Below are 20555 nucleotides of genomic sequence, written 5' to 3'. Positions count from 1 at the left end.
TCTGGTATCGCTGTAATCGCACTGACTTGAAGAATAAAGTAGTCTAACCACTTATACTGCACGAAGAACAGTGTAGAAAATAAAACCAATTCTTCACCTGCTGTTGTTAATTCTGCCTCTCAAAAATCACAGTAAGGCTCGGTGCACATTTATCCTGCGCTCAACGCTGAGCGCTTACACCGGGGTTTCCATGTAAATCTCTGAAATACGCGATTCAGACGGAACACTCGGTGGAACATTCCCTATAATGAGGCAGATGGAGACACTGTGGCCTATGATCTGTGCATAAAAACACAGTCGGTCACAGTTTTGTGCACTTCTGAAAAAAGGACAACACTGAACAGAAGTCAGATTGAGTCCAGTGTAACTCTGCTGCCTCATTATAGTGAATTGATCCCTCGGGGATTTCATCTGAATCATGTCATTCAGAGATTTAGATGGAAATCGCAATGTAAGTGCTCAGCGTAGAACGCAGGATAAATGTAATCCAAAATGTTATGTAAAATGTTCCAAATAAAAGCTTCAACTCAATCCACAAAAAATTCAAGTCCCCACTCAGGTCCATCATCTGTCAATGAAAACATAGGGGGCTTCCACATTACTGGTAGCACAAATGCCCTGGAAAAAAACTATGGCTCCTCACCCCCAAAAGAAATCCAGCGAATTCCGCACTCCCAAATCTAAATGCCCCTCTCCCTTCTGAGACCCACAGTATGCCTAAACGACATTTAGTGTTATTATTATTTATTATTATTGCGCCATGTATTCCATGGCGCTTTACATATGAAAAAAGAGGGTATACATAGCAATGTATAACAAAAAACAAAAACAATTACAATAATCTTGAACAAAGTGTGATGGCGACTGGTACAGGAGGAGAGAGACCCTGCCCTCGAGGGCTCACAATCTACAGGGGATAGGTGAGGATACAGTAGGTGAGGGTAGAGCTGGTCATGCAGCGGTATAGTGGAGCGAGGGTTACTGCAGGTTGTAGGATTGTCAGAAGAGGTAGATCTTCAGGTTCCTTTTGAAGGTTTCAAAAGTAGGTGAGAGTCTGATGTGTTGGAGTAGAGAGTTCCAGAGTAGGGGGGATGCACGGGAGAAATCTTGTTTGCGATTGTGGTAAGAGGAGATAAGAGGGGACTAGAGAAGGAGATCTTGTGAGGATTGTAGGTTGCGTGCAGGTAAGTACTAGGTCACAGATGTATGGAGGAGATAGGTTGTGGATGGCTTTGTATGCCAAGGTTAGGGTTTTGAACTGGAGTCTCTGGGCAATGGGGAGACAGTGAAGGGATTGGCAGAGAAGAGAGGCCGGGGAATAACGAGGGGACAGGTGGATTAGTCAGGCAGCAGAGAGGTTAGGATAGATTGGAGGGGTGCGAGAGTGTTAGAAGGGAGGCCACAGAGCAGGAGGTTGCAGTAGTTGAGACGGGAGATGATGAGGACATGCACTAGTGTTTTTGCAGATTCGTGGTTGAGGAATGTGAGGAGATATTTTTGAGTTGGCGTGTCCACTTGTTTGGCATTTCTGTAGCGATGAAAGTCCGCCAGATTTTCAGGTGCATGTCTCTAGAAGCACAAGCAGGGCACTATGTATGGGCACTACAATGTACTGGGCACTATAATGTATGGCACTACACTGGCAGATTTTCAATTTTCACTCAGCAACCTCTACTGCTGCTTATTTCTGGAAAACACCTATGGAGTCAAAAGCGTTACTACACCTGGAGAGAAATTCCCTGGGGGAGGTATAATTTCCAAAATGGGGTCAATTGAGAGGGGATTCTGCACTTCTGGCATTTAGGGGTTCTGTATATGGAGTCTGCAAACTATTCTACTATAATTTGCTCTCCAAGAGTCAAATAGCGCCCCATACTGTACAGCCACATTTGAGGTACTGCTATGTTCAGCAGAATTTGTATGACAAATTTTGGTGTCATTTTTACCCATTTTCCCATGTGAAAATATAAATTCTGGGGCTAAAACAACATTTTAGTGGTAAAAATTTAGTTATTCTTTCTGTACCGCCCAATCATATAAAATTCTCTGAGGAACATGTGGTGTCAATATGCTCACTGCCTCTCTAGATGAATACACTGAGAGGTGTAGTTTGTAAAATAGGGTCACTTATGGGAAGGTTCTGCTGTTCTAGCACTTTGGGGACTCTTCCAGTGGGTCATGGTACCTACAAACCATAACAGCAAAACATGCACTATAATATGCCGCTCCTTCGCTTCTGAGCTTTCCACTGTGCCAGAAAAGTAGGTTACAATTACATGTAGTGTATTGGCACACTCAGGAGAAATTAAGTAACAAATGTTATGGTATATTTTCTCCTATTATCCCTTTTAAAAATTTAAAACTTGGGGCCAAATCAATATTTTAGTGGAAAAAATGTTAATTTTCCATAGACTCTGCCCAATGTTATACAACACTGTGAATTGCCTCAGGGTTAAAAATGCTCAATATACCCCTAGATGAATTCCTCAAGAGGTGTAGTTTCCAAAATGGGGTCACTTGTGTTTTTTTTGCTGTTTTGGCATGTCAGGGGCCCTTCAAATGTGACATGGCTTCCACAATCTATTCCAGCCAAAATTACACTCCAGAATTCAGTTGGGCTCCTTCCCTTCCAAACCCTGCCATGTGCCCAAACAGTAGTTTTCCACCACATATGTATCAGTGTACTTACGAGAAATTGCACAACTAATTGTAAGGTCCATTTTCTCATGTTACCATTGTGAAAATGAAAAATTTGGGGTTACAGTAGTATTTAAGTGGGAAAACTTGATTTTTTTTTTATTTTCACAGCTCAATGTTATATAATTCTGTGAAGCACCTCAAAGTGCACACCATACCTCTAGATAAATTCATCTTTTCTAACTTCCTAACAAAAAAAAATGATGCTGATGTGAAGTAGATATGTAGTAAATGTTCTTTATTAACTATTTTGTGTGGTGTAAATATTTGGTCTAAGGGTTAAAAATTCAAAGTTTAAAAATTACAAATTTTCAATTTCAGTTATTAGGTTTAGGACGCAATCACTTTTTCACACAGTGCCCCGTAGGTTTGGATTTCTTTTTCCCTTAACAATAAAGACCTTCATTTAAAAACTGCATTTTGTGTTTACTTGTGTTAAAAAAAGTGTCCTTTTAGCATGCACTTGCTTGTCCTGTATGCACCTACATATATTTTTGTAATGCGTAGGAACGAGTAGTCCACTGTACTCTCCTATGCAAAGAAACACGGTAAAGAAAATGTGTGCTATACTTTTTTTTTCAAAAAATGACACTTAATGGCAGATGTATGCCACTGTTTACCTTTAAAGTAGCATACTATACAGTGCCTTTAAAAAGTATTCATACTCTGTGAACTTTTCCTTATTTTTTCACTTTACAACCACAAACTTAAATGTATTTTATTGGTATTTTAAGTGATATACCAGCACAAATTGCAAGTATTTGTGAAGTGTAAAGGAAATGAAACATGGTTTTCTAAATATTTAAAAAATATTGAAAATTGTGATGTGCATTTGTATTCAGCCCGCTGCAGTCCGATACTCCTAAATAAAATCCTGAGTGATCAATTGCCTCAAGAAGTCACATAATTAGTAAATTGAGTCCCACCTGTGTGTAATTTATTATCAGCGTAACTACAGCTGTTCTGTGAAGGCCTCAGAGGTTTGTTGGAGAACATTAGGGATCAAACAGCATCATGAAAACCAAGGAACACACCAGACAGGTTTGGGATAAAGTTGTGGAGAAGATTAAAGATTATCTATTATGAAACAACTATATACTATTCTGTACTATGAAATACAAAAGCAGTGTTTTTTTTATAGCTTAAAATAAAGATTGAGATAGAAAAAATATCAGTAAGTTTAATTTTATATATGCCAGAAACATAATGTATTTTACCTAACATTGCTGAAAATGTGTGTGTATATAGCAGATATGTGCATGATGTAGACATATGGATTAAGAGTGCTAACATGACACACTGTAAAACAGATTTATAGACTTACCACACCAAAAATACCAATTCCTGATCCTATAGTCGTCATTGTTGGAATTATATCAAATTTTCCTCCCTATAAGGTAAACATTGGAGATATTGTTTTATTATGTACATCGGAAAGTTGTTTCCCCTGCTGCACATGACTGTAACCTGACTGCCATAAACTACTAATTCTCATTGCATAACATTGTCTAGAATATATCTACTCATGAATGATATGATGCCTTATCATTGGTGGGTATAGCAAGTATATTCATTTATCACCATTCAATATCAATAATGAACATTTATGTTTAATAAAATTGAAACCATTTTAACCCCATTACCAGAGCTGTAGCTAGGCGTTCCTTCACGTAGGGAAAAAGAATCAATGGGTTACCCTCACACTATATCTAAATACCTTGGCCCATGCAGAGTGGCTTGTGGTCGCCCCCTTTATGCTCTTGTTAACACAAAGCGCACAGGTCAAATGCTCCAGTTTTCCACCCAGATATGAGAGTACTATATGACTGGTAGGACAACAATGTTATGAAATTTTGATAATGCTAAAAAAAAGTTTCCTCACCTATAATCCAAATTCTTCATTCCATATACAAAAGCAGTTTTAAAGCAACAGGGGTGCAAAGAGGAGAACATACAAACTACTAGTTTTGTACTAGTGTTGTAGTTTTTGACGTGGGGTGTAATCATTTTTGCATCACCTAATTTGTGTAAAACTTAAGATTTTGTAATGAAAATTATATTATTAACCTTACTTGCATCTTCTGGGTTAAAGCAATGTTCTATGAATTGTCAAAATGGTGGAAATTGTTCTTGTGTTCACTGAGATATTGATTAAAATCTTACTTTCCAGTGGGATGTACTCATTTATGCTGAGCACTGTATATGGAATAAAGCTTTTGGCTTGTTCTATATGTGTAAAATACTGCTAAACTAATAAAGCAACTCCGTCACTAATAAGTGCCACTTTGAAATGATGTTGCAAGCTTGTTAGAGTAACACCAACCTGTTGGCTGTCTTCATTGTATGGATTGTCATATTCTTTTTCATCGGCACATGAATGTCAATTACAACTGCTTTCTAGGTAGAGCTGCTCGTACATGTACGTATAAATCAGACTTTTTTTTGTAAATGAGGGCGAGTTTACACTGTCTGATTTATCATGAACAAGTGTTCCTAGGAAGGCTAATTTTCCGATAATCAGGCATTGTAAGAAGGCAGCAAGTCATCAAAAAAAAACCTTTGTCTGGTGAAATTAACTTTTGGATTGCTTTAAAAGATCATCGTTCTCAGCAGCACATTGACTTGTATAAACAGTACATGTGCTGCCAAGAACATAAAGTGCGGTCAGCCTGACTGAATAGTTTAAATGACTGGAGATCGACATATTGCTGATCAGCAGTCATTTAACACTGCCGATTGACCGGTGTAAACCTGGCCTAAGTGATCTTTGTAATGAACCTCCAAAATATTATGCCAACGACAAATCAACAGACTAATATTTATATTACCTCTCCATTCACAAGAATATCAAAACGAATGCCAAAAACCTTGAATAATGTCCTTTTCTGTATTTTATCCACTTTGTAATATCTTGCATACCTTTTAAAAGAAAATATAGGAAGCATTTAAGCATTTAGAAATGCCTTTTCTTAAAGTAATAGAATTGTAAAGATTGTTAATGTGAATATGGCATAATAGCGACTCAGTGGATACTACATGTATTTAAAGGTACTAATAATGTATTTATTGAATACATGAGCATTTTACAGAACTAACATATTAGTTTTAAAATGGATCCATCACCAGAGTTCAGAGTATAAACTGTTCATATTATTAAATAGATTTCTTAAAGGGAACCTGTCAGCAGGTTTTTGCTACCTCATCTGAGAGCAGCAAAATGTAGGCAAAGAGAAGCTGAATCCAACTATGTATCACTTAGTTTATTGGGTGCAGCCGTTCTGACACAATCAGAGCTTTTAGATTTAGAATGAAGCCGAGCTGAGAAAGCTAACCCCGCCCACATCAGGCTCTGTATATACAAAGTCCATAGACAATGAGCTGCTTATCACAGGAGAGGGCGCGTTGGACTAGTTCGGCAATATTAATCTCTTAGTGATAAATCCTTCCCAGTTAGTAAACAACAGCACGCACTTTGACAAGTGACACATTCCTGAATTCTGTGTTTCAGCCTCTACATCATGCTGTCTTCAGATTACATAGCAAAAACTGCTGACAAATTCCCTTTAAATCTTCTAAGTAAATACATTAGCCTCATCAGGTCTATGTATGGATGACTATATAAGGTCTTCATGAATATTCAGACACCCAAGATTTTGGTATGCATTCTGTCCGCATATGTCTTTTTTTGTTTCAGACCAAATGTCCACAAAAACAAAAATAGAGACAATAATAAAAATGAAGCCAGTGATAAAAACAGTTAGCACTTGGATATCATCCCTGTGCCATCTAAGTGCTGCCTTTTTTAATGTTTAATGGGTAGGACAAGCTTGGAAAATGCATGAATTTATTTATATATTCTTGCATTTTACAGGCTTGTCCTACCCATTAAACATGAAAAATATATATCTTGTATATGAAAAAAAACATATGTCATACTGATGGTGAAAATGGACACAGAAAAAAAATTGATGAATATTGGAGGAAGCACACTAATGAAAAACAGTGTTTTTTTTTCTTGTTCGCAAAAAGCCCTGGATACCCGAATGAGGCTTAGTTCTTTTTTTGAAAGTTTTCCTGCCTGATATTAAAATGAGCATTTTAAGAGTCTAGCTTTATGGGTCCAGCTCATTTTAGTAACAGAATTATACAACAGTTCTAACATGAATTTCCAAAGTAAGTACAACATCCTCATCAGGTTTAAGAGGCCTATTTAATAATAAGCAGTTCATATCATGAAATCTAGTGACTGATCTACTTTAAAGAGGTATTTGAGGATTCTATGAAATGTTCCTACCAGCAGCTGGTCATGGGTCACACATTAAATTATTTATACACCTTCTGCAGCCAATCACTGGCTTCAGTGGTGATTATAGCTTGTACAGCACATGACCACGGAGACCAGTGGTTTGCTGCAATAGTTGCGTGAATGATGTATGACACCTAAAGGACCAGGGGACCACCAAAGTGGAGACTTAAAAGGTGAATTGTTATTATTTCATAAAATCCTATAAAACCTTATTTTATGTATTTCTTGTGTTATTTTATTAAAGCAAAATTTTTCAGAAACTATTAATTTATTTTGCTACAGTCAAAGAAAAGATTCCTCACCATTAAGGCAGTTGAGGGTGTGTGAAGTCTAATGAGTCTTATTAGGTAATACTAGTAAGGGCTCCATAAAAATGTGTGTTGTGTTCATTAAGAGCTCCCAGTCTGAGGAACAGGCTGTGCCGTGGCCTGTGGGAGCCGACATGAGAAATGATATAGACAAAGGCCCCGATTTATTAAGACCGGGGTTTTGTATGCCAGTCTTAATGAGGAGTGCAAGAATAAGATGTGTCAAATTCATTAACATGCACATGCCACTAAAAGACTTTGGCGTATCTTATTAGTGGCATGCAGCTCCGTGCGGCTCACCAGAAATGTTACTACAGTCAAAGAAAGTATAATTTCTGGCATAATGAATTACATCAATTACAATTAATTTGATGGGCGGGCATAGCCCACTGCTGCCCCAGATCCACCCATTTTGGTGGAGCTACTTGAAATTGGCGTGAACTCCCAATTGTGCAAAAAAATTGCAATTTTTCACAGTGTTTTCCGCCAGCTGTCTGGCAAAAACACTTTAATGGATAGCCCACAAAGTGTGTTGTGTTTTGAGGTGCTGCTTAATGAGTTTTACAATTGGACAATAAAGGAGCTGTAATGTTCAACTACTGACAGCCGGCCTAAGATTTTCTTAAGGATATTGATGTAATTTCTTTGTGTGGTATGAAGACCTCGATGACCGCAACCCCATGAGCTAATGTTTCCCCAACTTATCCTTACGTATAAAAAAAATGACCTACCTGAAGTTGAAACCTTGTGAGACTGAGTTCTCATCTTGTAGGGCATGGAAATAATATGTGGGCTTGCAGTATTTCAATGGCCAGTCAAGATCACAGTGCCAGTCTATTATAATACCAATTGTTCCTCCCTGTACCATAATACAGTTTTCATTAGAATTCTTAATAATGATTATACGGTTTAAATCACTATTGTTATAGTCAGCATGGGCAAAAGAAAATTATCAGAAAATGTCATATTATTAAAATCAGGTTTTTATGATAAACATTTTTGTGTCATATATATATATATAACAAAAAAAAACAGAAACACACTTAGGGTATGTACATACAACGTGTCTTAAACTCGGTGCAGTTGCGTTTTTTAAGTGGAACCCGCTTTAGGAAATGCTGGCTGGAGTATTTTGCAGAGTTTTTAAAACGCTACAAAAAATGCCGGGCATCTTTTGTCTGTCTTTTTGGGCTGCTCATGGACTTCTGAAGATGACAGAAGAATGTACAGGTCACTTCCTTCAACGCTTTGCGTCTTTTGAAAGATGAAGCAGATAAAACACAACAAAGAGACTGCACATATGCACAGCAAGTCATTATTTGTTCAGTCTCATGACAGTTTTTAAGGTGCTTTTTCAGACGGGTTTCAGAGCAGACTTGCCTAAGAAAGATGTGTGCACATACCCTTAAATAGAACCTGTCAGCACAATTTTGTAATGTAAAGCCATGGCTGTAATGGTGCTGTAACACTGATTACATTGATACCATTGGTGAAGAAATTCGCTTTGTGGTTCTTCTTTAATCACCATTTGAAGTTTTCTGCTAATTAGATTTTGGTGCATGGGGGCCGGACTGCATACTAGGTCTGGCTGTCCACTATCCAGACAACCTCTTTTTAAAATAAAGTAGTTCCCTTAGTAAAATAAAAATAACATATTCTAAGCTCCTGCATCGGTGGCGTTCCAGCAATGTTGATGCTTGGTCTGTTGGGGGTTCACATGGCATTTTTATGCTATGTGAGTCCTGCAGCTAATCGTGATTATTATCCGGCTGCTGCGCTCTCACTTTTCTACTTGTCTGACATTTGTCCAAGGGAAGTGAGAGAGCAGCAGCCCAATAGCGGCCGCTGGCTAGCTGCAGGGCTCACATAGCATAAAAATGCAAGTGAGCCCCGGGAAATCCGGCTAGAGCAGCCTCTCTGCTGGAGGTGAGATGCTTCATATAATAAAGAGTTAACACTTTAACACTATTGTAATCATGAGAAGAAATTCATCCTTGAATACCTTATTGTAATGCATTAAATGGTCAGCTATTGTGGCCATTGCAAGAGAAATTAATGGCCTAGCTTACCTTCCTCTGCTGATAATGACTGATTGCCTGCAGGTTTTAGTACAGCAAGAGTATGTTTATCAGTATTTGGTCAGTATTTTTTCTCAGGAGTGGAAGCCAAAACCAGGTGAAGAACAATCAGAGAAAAGGTATAATAGAAACAAGTCACCAATTCTGCATTAATCACCCACTCCTGGTTTTGGCTCCCACTCCTGAGAAAAAATACTGACCAAATACTGATAGTGGGGCTGTGGCCTTACACTGATTTTATGAATATTACACTCATGAAATGAGTGGGTTAATTAACAATCCACAGCACCAGATTATTAATATGTGGTACATATGCCCAAGAATATCATTTTCCTACTAGGACAGCTCCTCTTTCTGTGTCTACGCACAAAAACTTGTGGCCATTTTAATGGAAATTACATTAAAGTAGTAAAACATGCAGTTTTTAAATAGTATACACTGAAGTACACAACAACGTCCAATAACTAAAGCTGCCCAGTAATATTACCTTTCGTGCTATGTCCCTAAACTTCTGTCTTGTTTGCTCCACAATATATCCCAGTCGAAATACAGGACACAGTGGGTCTGTATCTTCATGATAAGTACAGGTTTTGAGGTAACTGCTGGTTACTGATTCCACTAGATTCTGTCTGAAAAATATAGATGCGTTATTATAACAATATATAATAATCTTAATAACATATAATGTGACATGCAGAAGTAGTGCTGTTGCTTCAAAAGCATCCAGAAACTATAAGAGTTAATACAGTCACAAGAGACAGGAAGTGTTGTGCTTCAGGAGCATCCAGAAACTATAGGGGTTAACACAGTTACAATAGACATTGGTTAGCAGAGCCCCAGGGGGATTGTGGGGAACTTGTTTACTATTCTGGCTGCAGCCAAAGGGAGAAGTGGTGTGTGTGATCTGTATCTCACAGAAGTGCAGGAAAGACAACAGGATTCAAGTCGAGGGTGAAGCTCAACACAGGTCAGATACCCTGCACTGTTAGTTCAGGAAGTCTATCATCGGGCAGGAAGATAAGGACTGGAAGGAATTGTGTCACAGAGATCATCTACCTCATCAAACCCTCCCCCCCTCCATCTCCATGCAGGATAAAAAATGCTGTGTACTAGTGAGTCCTTGTGAAGGAAAAGCCTGCTGTTTATGCATAGAAGTGTGCTGCCAAGAGATCTAATCTGTGCTGAATTATGCTACTGAAGAGACTGACGTTACTGTGCCTGCTTTATGAGACTGTACTGTAATGAAGATTGTTGCTGTAATATCCCTGAATTGCACTGGCTGTGCTTCAGATTAAATTCCACTGTTAAACTGTTGAAAAAGACTCTTGTCAGATGTGTCTGGTCAGCAACTGAATCTATCATGTGCCTGAGAGAAGCTGCAGCTTATGGTCACCCTGAGTAACGGTTCCCCCAGGATTCCAACGAATTCATGAAACCCGTCTTGCCCTATCTGAACCTAGCGCCGTAAGTGTAACATAAAGGCAATTAGAACTTTGCAATTGTTTTTCTTTACTTACAATGAATTCAACAAAGGTTACATTACATTTTTTTCAGAAGTCGCATTTGATTATACCATTTAGGGGTTTCTATCACACATTACCTGCTCTAAACTTTGGACCTACCTGTTTTTTCAATCTAACATCATGACACCAGATATGGGACAATTTAGACATATTAGGGAACTTAAAGGGGTTTAACTAGTAGTGGCCAACCACTTTTTAAATACTACATTCCCCCTTGGAAAATATAAATACTCTACACTCACCTCCCATATTGGTGCCATTCCAAAGATGTGAGCCTTCCACTGCTCGCATGACTTTGTTATGGAAGGCAAGCCCTGCAGCCAATCAGTGGCTGCTATTTAGCTCCTGTGCTTTCACTTCCTGCAGATAACCCTTGGACTTCCAGGGAAGGTGTGAGCACTGCAGCCAGGGGTGGATTAAGAGTAGCAAGGGCCCTGGGCAGTTTAGAAGGCGCGGGCCCCCCCCCCCACACACACACCTGATGTATCACGTGACATGTCACATGATCCCCTGTGATAGATCATGTGATAGTTCATTTGAAATTAATTTGGCACAATATTAATTATAATATTTTTTTTTTAGGCTGTGTGCCCACTATGCGTTTTTTAAGCGTTTCCGCAGCGGCAATTCCGCTGCAGAAATGCTTAAAAAACGCTTAGTAGAAGGTCTGCCATGTTCCCCAATGATAATCCGCATGTGCTGTGCACATGCTGTGGAAATTTCCGCGGCGGATTATCATTGCGGAAAAATCCGCAGCACTAACAATTATTTTGCGGAAGCGCGGCGCTTTTGCCGCCATTGACTTGCATTGGAACACATGGAATCCGCATCACTGCATCTGTACATGCAGAATCCATGCGTTTCAATGTGCGGATGGGACCCGGGTTTGGAGAAGAGGAGACTCTCCTCCGGACCCGGGTACCATAGAACCTGTTAAAAAAAGAATAAAATAAAAAATAAATATTATACTTACCTTCTGATGGCCCCCGGTGACTTTATCCGATGCGTCCTGGCTTGCCGGCAGCTCGCGATGGTCTGAAAAGGACCTGCCGTGACGTCATTTAGTTATGTGACAGGTCACGCGACCGCTGACGTCGGCAGGACATCAGAAGGTAATTATATATTTATTTTTTACCATTCTTTTACGGTCACACTATATAAATCCATGCCGGTTGCATGGATTTATATAGTGTGACCAAGTTATCAAGCACTTTCCAAGTGATGCTAAAATCGCTTGGAAAGCGCTTGTCAAGTCGCATGTGGAAATGCATGTGAAGAACTCTTCACATCTGCAAGTCCCTGGCAGGAAAAACGCATGTACAATCCGCATGTACAATCCGCATATACAATCCGCATGCGTTTTTTCTGCCAGGGAGATGCAGAAACGCTCAAAAAAAATCCGGAGCATTTCTGCATCGTGGGCACATAGCCTTACATTAATTGTATGACTCAATATTGAGCACACGTAGCCATCTATACACAGCAGGAGGCCGCACATAGCCATCTATACACAGCAGGAGGCCGCACGTAGCCATCTATACACAGCAGGAGGCCGCACGTAGCCATCTATACACAGCGGGAGGCCGCACGGCGCCATCTATACACAGCGGGAGACCGCACGGCGCCATCTATACACAGCGGGATGCCGCACGGCGCCATCTATACACAGCGGGAGGCCGCACGATGCCATCTATACACAGCAGGGGGCCGCATGGTGCCATCTATACACTGCAGGGGGCCGCACGGCGCCATCTATACACAGCGGGGGCCGCACGGCGCCATCTATACACAGCAGGGGGCCGCACGGCGCCATCTATACACAGCAGAGGGCCGCACGGCGCCATCTATACACAGCGGGAGGCCGCACGATGCCATCTATACTCAGCAGGGGGCCGCACGGTGCCATCTATACACTGCAGGGGGCCGCACAGCGCCATCTATACACAGCGGGAGGCCGCACGGCACCCCCCCAGAGACAGCAGGAGGCCGCACGGCGCCATCTATACTGAGCGGGAGGCCGCACGCAGTCACGCACGCAGTCACGCACACACACAAACATATACAGACATATACATACACGCATAAACACATTTGAAACACAAAAATACATATAAACAGACATCACACAATGATATCTGCCTGCACACACATACACATATACATACACACACTCACACTCACTCACACTCACACAGACACACACACACCATCCTCCGGCTCGGCTCCAGTCTTCCTGCTCTTTTCCGGTGCAGCAGTGCAGGCTGGGCGTGCACTGTGTGACGTCACAGCTAGGAGAAACGGCCGCGCACAGGGTCGTGTCTCTTAGCAGTGACGCGGCCGGGCCAGCACAGGGAAGTTAACTGCGGCAGTGCTGGCCCGGCCGAAGAAGAAGCAGCGGTAGAGCGCCGCTGCTGGAGGAGTGGTCCGGGGGGCCCCCCGCCACTGTCTGCCGGTATCTGCTGCGGCACTGCACATATAATGAGGGCAATCTGGCCATAGACACCCCGGAGCCCCGGGCCCCCTGGAGGTCCGGGGCCCCGGGCAGTAGCCCAGATTGCCCTCATTATAATCCGCCTATGACTGCAGCTCATTAGCATGCTCTGATTGGCTACATGGCTCATGTGGCATAACAATGTCATGCAAGACTCAGGAGACCCAGCACTGACATTGCTGGAATGATGTCAGTACAGGAGGTGAGAATACAGTATTTAAAAGGGTTGCCCCATGAACAAAGTACATTTTAGAATAAAAAAAGGTTCTACAATTGGATGTGTTAAAAAATTTTTTTTACTGTCCCCAGATAATCTTATAAATGTGCCCTTGTGTAATGGATGTGTCCGACCATGCAGGAATATGGTCGGATGTACCACAGCTCCTGGGCAGGAGAAGAAGCAGAAGAGAGCATACAGACATTGCAGCACGGGATCACAGCTGATTATTTATGTGAGGTAAAACTAGTATTTAAGCAGGCCAGGAAATGTTTTTTCTGCACAGAAAGCAGCAGCTGTGATCCCATGCTGTAATGTCTGTATGTTGAAATAATGCTTGCTTATTAATTTATATGTTGCATCAACTACTATTTACTACTGTTTAATAGTGCATGAGTTTCTGTCTCCAGCAATAGTGTTATATTGCCAGTAAAGCACTGTTAAGAAAAAACAAAAAACACAGTATGTTTCTGTTCACTCACTATGTGTGTAGCTGGAGCATAGTTTTACTTTCACTTTGCAAGGTGACAGACAAGATGCTAAGATCCTAAGCTATAAGAAATACCAGTTGTAAGCTGTGTCATCTTTGTTCCTGAATATATATACACTGTTGAACAGCTGGACAGTACAGAGAATAATTCGCTGCTATCACTGTATACTCTCTTTTGCTTCCTCCCCTGTCCAGCAGATGTGGCATGTTCACACCATGTTCCGTACACGGTCATACACAGCCAATATACAGTACACAGCAGGGGCACATTTATAAGATTATCTCAACACAGGAACATTTTTTAACACATCCAATTGTGAAACTTATTTTTATTCCAAGATTTATTGATTAAACTGTATCTTTGTTCATGGGACAACCCCTTTAAGGGTTGTCTGAGTAGTGGTCAACCCCTTTAATGGCATTGTAATGTGACGTTATTCATAGCATAACACTATTTTACTATGCATTACATTCTTTTTTTTGTCCAAAATTCCTGAATTTTACTTGAAGCCTTAACAGACTTTGGTCCGACCCTATCTACAATACTTATCTACATTCTAGAATAACTAAATTATGTTATTCTATTTGAAATATACCCACATACAGGAGGGAACCACAGCCACAACTCCATTAGTAATAGAGATTCAACCATATATGCATGACAGGGGAGGACATTGGTGCAGCCTGTGAAGCCGCACAAGGGCCCAAGAGATAAGGGGGCCACTTCTACCTCCAAAGCAAAAAGGAACTTCTGTCATATCAGAACTATTGGACTGCAGAGGGCCAATATACTGTTCTTGCACAGGGGCCTTTCTCTGTGTCCACCAGTGATGCATGATACATCTATGGAAGGATGAGGAGGGAGACAACTAGCTGTCATATACCTCCTGTGATATTTACACAGCATGCTAGGGAACTGTCTGTCATTAGATGATTGTTTTTGGATTAGACTAAAATTGCCAGAGTCTGCTAACTAAAATGTAATGTCTATGGCTAGGATACAGGATTTAATAAACCCACATAAATAGTGGAAATTAATGGGTAAAAATTATTTTAAAAAATATGATTAAAGAATAATACCTCATTTATCTGGGCTGTCTTATACATCTTATTACATGGCTGATACAGTGGTGTGAAAAAGTGTTGGCCCTTCCTGATTTCTTATTCTTTTGCATGTTTATCACACTTAAATGTTTCAGGTCCTATTTAAGTGATTTCTTGATTGAGAACAGGTGTGACAGTAATCAGGCCTGTGTGTGGCTAAAGAAAATGAACTCCGCTTCCCAAAGATGTGATAAACCACAGTTAATTTATGCTTTAAGGGGGGGCAATCACTTTTTCACACAGGGCCCTGTAGGTTTGAATTTCTTTTTCCCTTAATAATAAAGACCTTCAATTAAAAACTTCATCTTGTGTGTACTTGTGTTATCTTTGTCTAACGTTTAAATTTGTTTTGTGATCTGAAACATTTAAGTGTGACAAACATGCAAAAGAATAAGAAATCAGGAAGGGGGCAAACACTATTTTACACCACTGTATATAACAGTGTTCTGTTGTAATAAAGTTCAGGCTCCTAGTGATGGAGGTAAGGGAATTTTGGGATGCATTATTGAATTAATTCACCATGTTTGCACTTCACTTTTGGTGTGAACCATGAAAACGATAGGTGAATCTCTTCTCCCATTGTTTTGTACCATGTAGCAGGCAAATTGATTTTTTTCACCCTTATCTATATATATCTCTATATATATACACACATATATATATATATGTGTATATATATTATATATACATATATTTATATATGAATATCACCCCCATAGTCCTTCACTTCCTACTAACCCTCCTAATCCCTACTCCTAGTAATAAACTGATCATCTCTCCCTTCATCCTCCCCATCCATCTCACCTCCTCAGAACTGTTCCTCAACATAAAATCCTGTATTTCCAGACATAGACAGCCACCTCATGCCCTCTCCCGCTCCCATCTCCTAACACTTCCTCTACTCCCCTCACACATACCAAAGCTTGCACAATCAACAGGCAGCCCTGGCACACCAGCCTGACTAAAGAACTGATGCGGGCTTCCAGGGTTGCTGAGCAGAGATTAAAGAGATCCCAGTCCAACAAACACTTCATCACATTCAAACAGTCCCTCGCCACTTTCAAGTCCACACTCACTGCAGCGAAACAAACCTAATTCTCATCTCTCATATCCTCCCTGTCACACAACCCTAAACAGTAATTCAACACTTCTCTCATCTCAGCTGAAGACTTTGCCTCATTCTTCAAGCAGAAGATTGATAACATCAGAGAAAGCTTTGGCCTACAGTCCCCACAGCCTCTCCTCATAACTTCTTAGCCCTCCTCCTCCAAAACTAGATTTTCCACCATTACAGAAGATCAACTTTCCTCTCTACTCTGCAGATCACATCTCACCACCTGTGTACTTGACCCCATCACATCCCACCTCATCCCAAACCTCACCACAGTACTCATTCCAACCCTAACCAATCTCTTCAACATATCACTAACAACTGGTGTCTTTCTCTCATGCTTCATAAATGCATTGATCACACCCATCCTCAAAAAGCCCTCCTTTGACCCATCCTCTGTGTCTAGCTATCGCTCCACATCACTTCTCCCCTATGCCTCAAAACTACCGGAGCAACACGTCCAACTTGAACTGTTCTCCCACCTCTCCTCCTGCTCCCTCTTTGACTGCTTACAATCTGGCTTCCAACCGCATCATTCCACTGAAACTGTCCTGACTAAAGTCACCAATGACCTACTAACTGCCAAATCCAAGTGACACTAATCTGTCCTCCTCCTCCTGGACCTGTCCTCTGCCTTCTACACAGTGGACCATTCCCTCTTATTACAGATTCTCTCATCTCTTGGCATCACAGACTTGGCCCTATCTTGGATCTCTTCATATCTAACAGACTGGACATCCAGCGTCTCCCACTCACATACCACCTCCTCATCTCGCGTCCTATCTGTCGGTATTTACCAAGGTTCAGTTCTAGGACCCCTGATCTTCTCCATCTACACCTTTGGCCTATGTCAGCTCATAGAGTCCCAAAGCTTTCAGTATCATCTCTGTAACGGGTCTGGGAGGCGGAACCTCTGGGCTACTATACAAGGGAGCGGTCCTTGTAAGGGAGCGGGTGGCGACCAGGCAGGCAGTCACAGCAGGTGACCGGGACAGTCTCTGGGTGTACGGGCAGGAGGTCACGGCAAGTGATCAGGGCAGTCTCTGGAAGAACGGGCTGGAGGTCACGGCAAGTGACCGGGGCAGTCTCTGGAAGAACGGGCAGGTACGACCTGTGATGGCTGAACCTCCAGATAGGCTAGCAAGGCAGATGGAGGATGTGTGCTCCCAGGTGAGCAAGCGAGAGTCTCTGGAATAGCAGGTGATCACAGCACGTGACGGCGGAGCCTCCAGGTAGGCAAGCAGGCAGGTAGCGGAGAAGCGCTCCCAGGTGAGCGGGCAAGAGTCTGGAATAGCTGGTGGTCACAGCACGTGACAGCGGAGCCTCCGGGCAGGCAAGCAGGCAGGTAGCGGAGAAGCGCTCCCAGGTGAGCGGGCAAGTTGGTCCTTAGACAGACTGACCGGAGTTGTAAGGCAGACCGTCGGACCTCAGGCAGGCAGGCAGGTAACAGGAAATCAGGCAGGATTAGGACAGCAAGCTGGCAGGAATCTGGCAGGTAACTGGCAGGTAACTGGCAAGGGACCTGAGGGCTGAAGCAGAGTAGAACGGTGCAACAACATTGCTCGGGCACCTCCATTTTGGAGGAGGTGCCTTATATATGGTAAAGTCCTCCGGCCATTGGCCGGGGACTCCTTAGGACGGCGCGCGCGGCCCCTTTAAGAGGGAGGGAGGGCGCGCGCGCGCGCCCTAAGCACAGTGGCCGGGAAGGAGCGCGCGCTGCCAGCAGAGCGGGAGAGGGACGCCGGGCACGGAGCAGAGCGGTGAGGGGAACAGCGTCCCTGCCTAGCAGAGGGCAGGGACGCCGGCACTACAATCTCTATGCTCATGACATACAGATCTGCCTCTCTGAACCCGATATCACCTCCTTACTAACCAGAATCTCACAATGTCTGTCCGCTATTCCATCCTTCTCTGCAACTTAACATGGACAAAACAGAATTGGTAATTTTTCCCCCATCTCACTCAACCTCCCCAACAGATCTATCCATCAAAGTCAATGGCTGCTCACTCTCCCCAGTCCCGAAACTTCGCTGCCTCGGAGTAACCCCTGACTCTGATCTCTCCTTCAAATTACATATCCAAGCCCTTTCCACTTCCTGCTGACTCCAATATTTCCTAGATCAATACATTCCTTAATCAAGAATCTGTAAAAACACTAGTGCATGCCCTCATCTCCCACATCTACTACTGCAACCTCCCGCTCTGTGGCCTCCCTTCTAACACTCTCGCACCCCTTAAATCTATCCTAAACTCTGCTGCCCGACTAATCCACCTGTCCCACCGGCTATTCCCCCAGTCTCTCCTCTCTGTAAATTCCTTCACTTCCATTGCCCAGAGGCTCCAGTTCAAAACTCTAACCATGGCATACAAAGCCATCCACAACCAGTCTCCTCCATACATCTGTGACCTAGTCTCCCTGTACTTACCTGCACACAACCTCCGATCCTCACAAGATCTCCTTTTCTACTCGCCTCTTATTTCCTCTTCCCACAGTTGCATACAAGATTTTTCCTGTGCATCCCCCCTACTCTGGAACTCTCTACCTCAACATATAAGTCTCTCGCCTCCCGTAGAAACCTTCAAAAGGAACCTGAAGACCTACCTCTTCTGACAACCAGCAGTTACCCTCGTTCCACCTTATGCTGCATGACCACCTCTACCCTCACCTACTGTATCCTCACCCATTCCTTGTAGACTGTGAGCCTTCGCAGGCAGGGTCCTCTCTCCTCCTGTACCAGTTGGTGACTTGTTTTGTTCAAGATTATTGTACATGTTTTTTATTATGTATACCCCTTTTCTCGTGTAAAGCGTCATGGAATAAATGGTGCTATAATAATAAATAATAATATTAAAATATATACAGTATATATATATATTTATAATATTATATTAGAGATGGCCACTCAATTCACATGACCCTGGTCCAGCAGCCACAGAATACTTTGAGCCCTGTGCACCACCACCTATCAGCCAGCATCCTTGGCTCCTCCTTTGATGAGCTGGCCTGGCAGGATACTGTGAGTCCGCTTCTCCTTTGATTAGCTGGCCTGGCATCATCAATGCCACATGGTGAGCACAAGACGTGTTCTGGCAGATAAGAGGCGATTTGCAGGGCTTTCGTCCATCAGTCACGGAATACAGATGTGGCCGCCGGACCAGGGTCCTATGACTCAATCCACTCATCATATACATATATATATGTAAAAACACAATTACAGTGGTGGCCAAAAGTATTGGCACCCCTGCAATTCTGTCAGATAATACTCAGTTTCTTCCTGAAAATGATTGCAATCACAAATTCTTTGGTATTATTATCTTCATTTAATTTGTCTTCAATGAAAATACACAAAAATAATTGTCCTAAAGCCAAATTGGATACAATTCCACACCAAACCTAAAAAAGGGGGTGGACATAAGTATTGGCACTGTTTGAAAAATCATGTGATGCTTCTCTAATTCGTGTAATTAACAGCACCTGTAACTTACCTGTGGCACCTAACAAGTGTTGGCAATAACTAAATAACACTTGCAGCCAGTTAACATGGATTAAAGTTGACTCAACCTCTGTCCTGTGTCCTTGTGTGTACCACATTGAGCATGGAGAAAAGAAAGAAGACCAAAAAACTGTCTGAGGACTTGAGAAACCAAATTGTGAGGAAGCATGAGCAATCTCAAGGCTACAAGTCCATCTCCAAAGACCTGAATGTTCCTGTGTCTTCCGTGCGCAGTGTCATCAAGAAGTTTAAAGCCCATGGCACTGTGACTAACCTCCCTAGATGTGGACAGAAAAGAAAAATTGACAAGAGATTTCAACGCAAGATTGTGCGGATGGTGAATAAAGAACCTCGACTAACATCCAAACAAGTTCAAGCAGCCCTGCAGTCCGAGGGTACAGCAGTGTCAACCCGTACTATCCATCGCCGTCTGAATGAAAAGGGACTGTATGGTAGGATACCCAGGAAGACCCCACTTCTTACCTCGAGACATAAAAAAGCCAAGCTGGAGTTTGCCAAAACTTACCTGAGAAAGCCTAAAACGTTTTGGAAGAATGTTCTCTGGTCAGATGAGACAAAAGTAGTGCTTTTTGGCAAAAAGCATCAACATAGAGTGTACAGGAAAAAAAAAGAGGCATTCAAAGAAAAGAACACGGTCCCTACAGTCAAACATGGCAGAGGTTCCCTGATGTTTTGGGGTTGCTTTGCTGCCTCTGGCACTGGACTGCTTGACCAT

The 20555-nt window shown here is 42.1% G+C and overlaps 1 protein-coding gene across 2 annotated transcripts in view; it reads right to left on the bottom strand.

The window, feature by feature from the left end:
* Nucleotides 1-20555, bottom strand: part of P2RX1 (purinergic receptor P2X 1) — a 149252-nt gene that overhangs the window by 19272 nt on the left and 109425 nt on the right. For both annotated transcript variants that reach the window (XM_073665196.1, XM_073665197.1), the window contains 4 exons: nt 9877-10018; nt 8043-8170; nt 5526-5616; nt 4022-4087 (listed from right to left, as the gene is read on the bottom strand). In XM_073665196.1, coding sequence (XP_073521297.1) covers nt 4022-4087; nt 5526-5616; nt 8043-8170; nt 9877-10018 — 427 coding nt within the window. The remainder of the gene's footprint in view (nt 1-4021; nt 4088-5525; nt 5617-8042; nt 8171-9876; nt 10019-20555) is intronic.

This window comes from Phyllobates terribilis, unplaced genomic scaffold (genome assembly GCF_046119375.1).
Source record: "Phyllobates terribilis strain yellow unplaced genomic scaffold, ASM4611937v1 Scaffold_2__4_contigs__length_985480577, whole genome shotgun sequence".
Lineage (NCBI taxonomy): Eukaryota > Metazoa > Chordata > Amphibia > Anura > Dendrobatidae > Phyllobates > Phyllobates terribilis.
The sequence above is the reverse complement of the archived record's forward strand: the minus strand, read 5'-3'. Positions and strand labels throughout refer to the sequence as shown.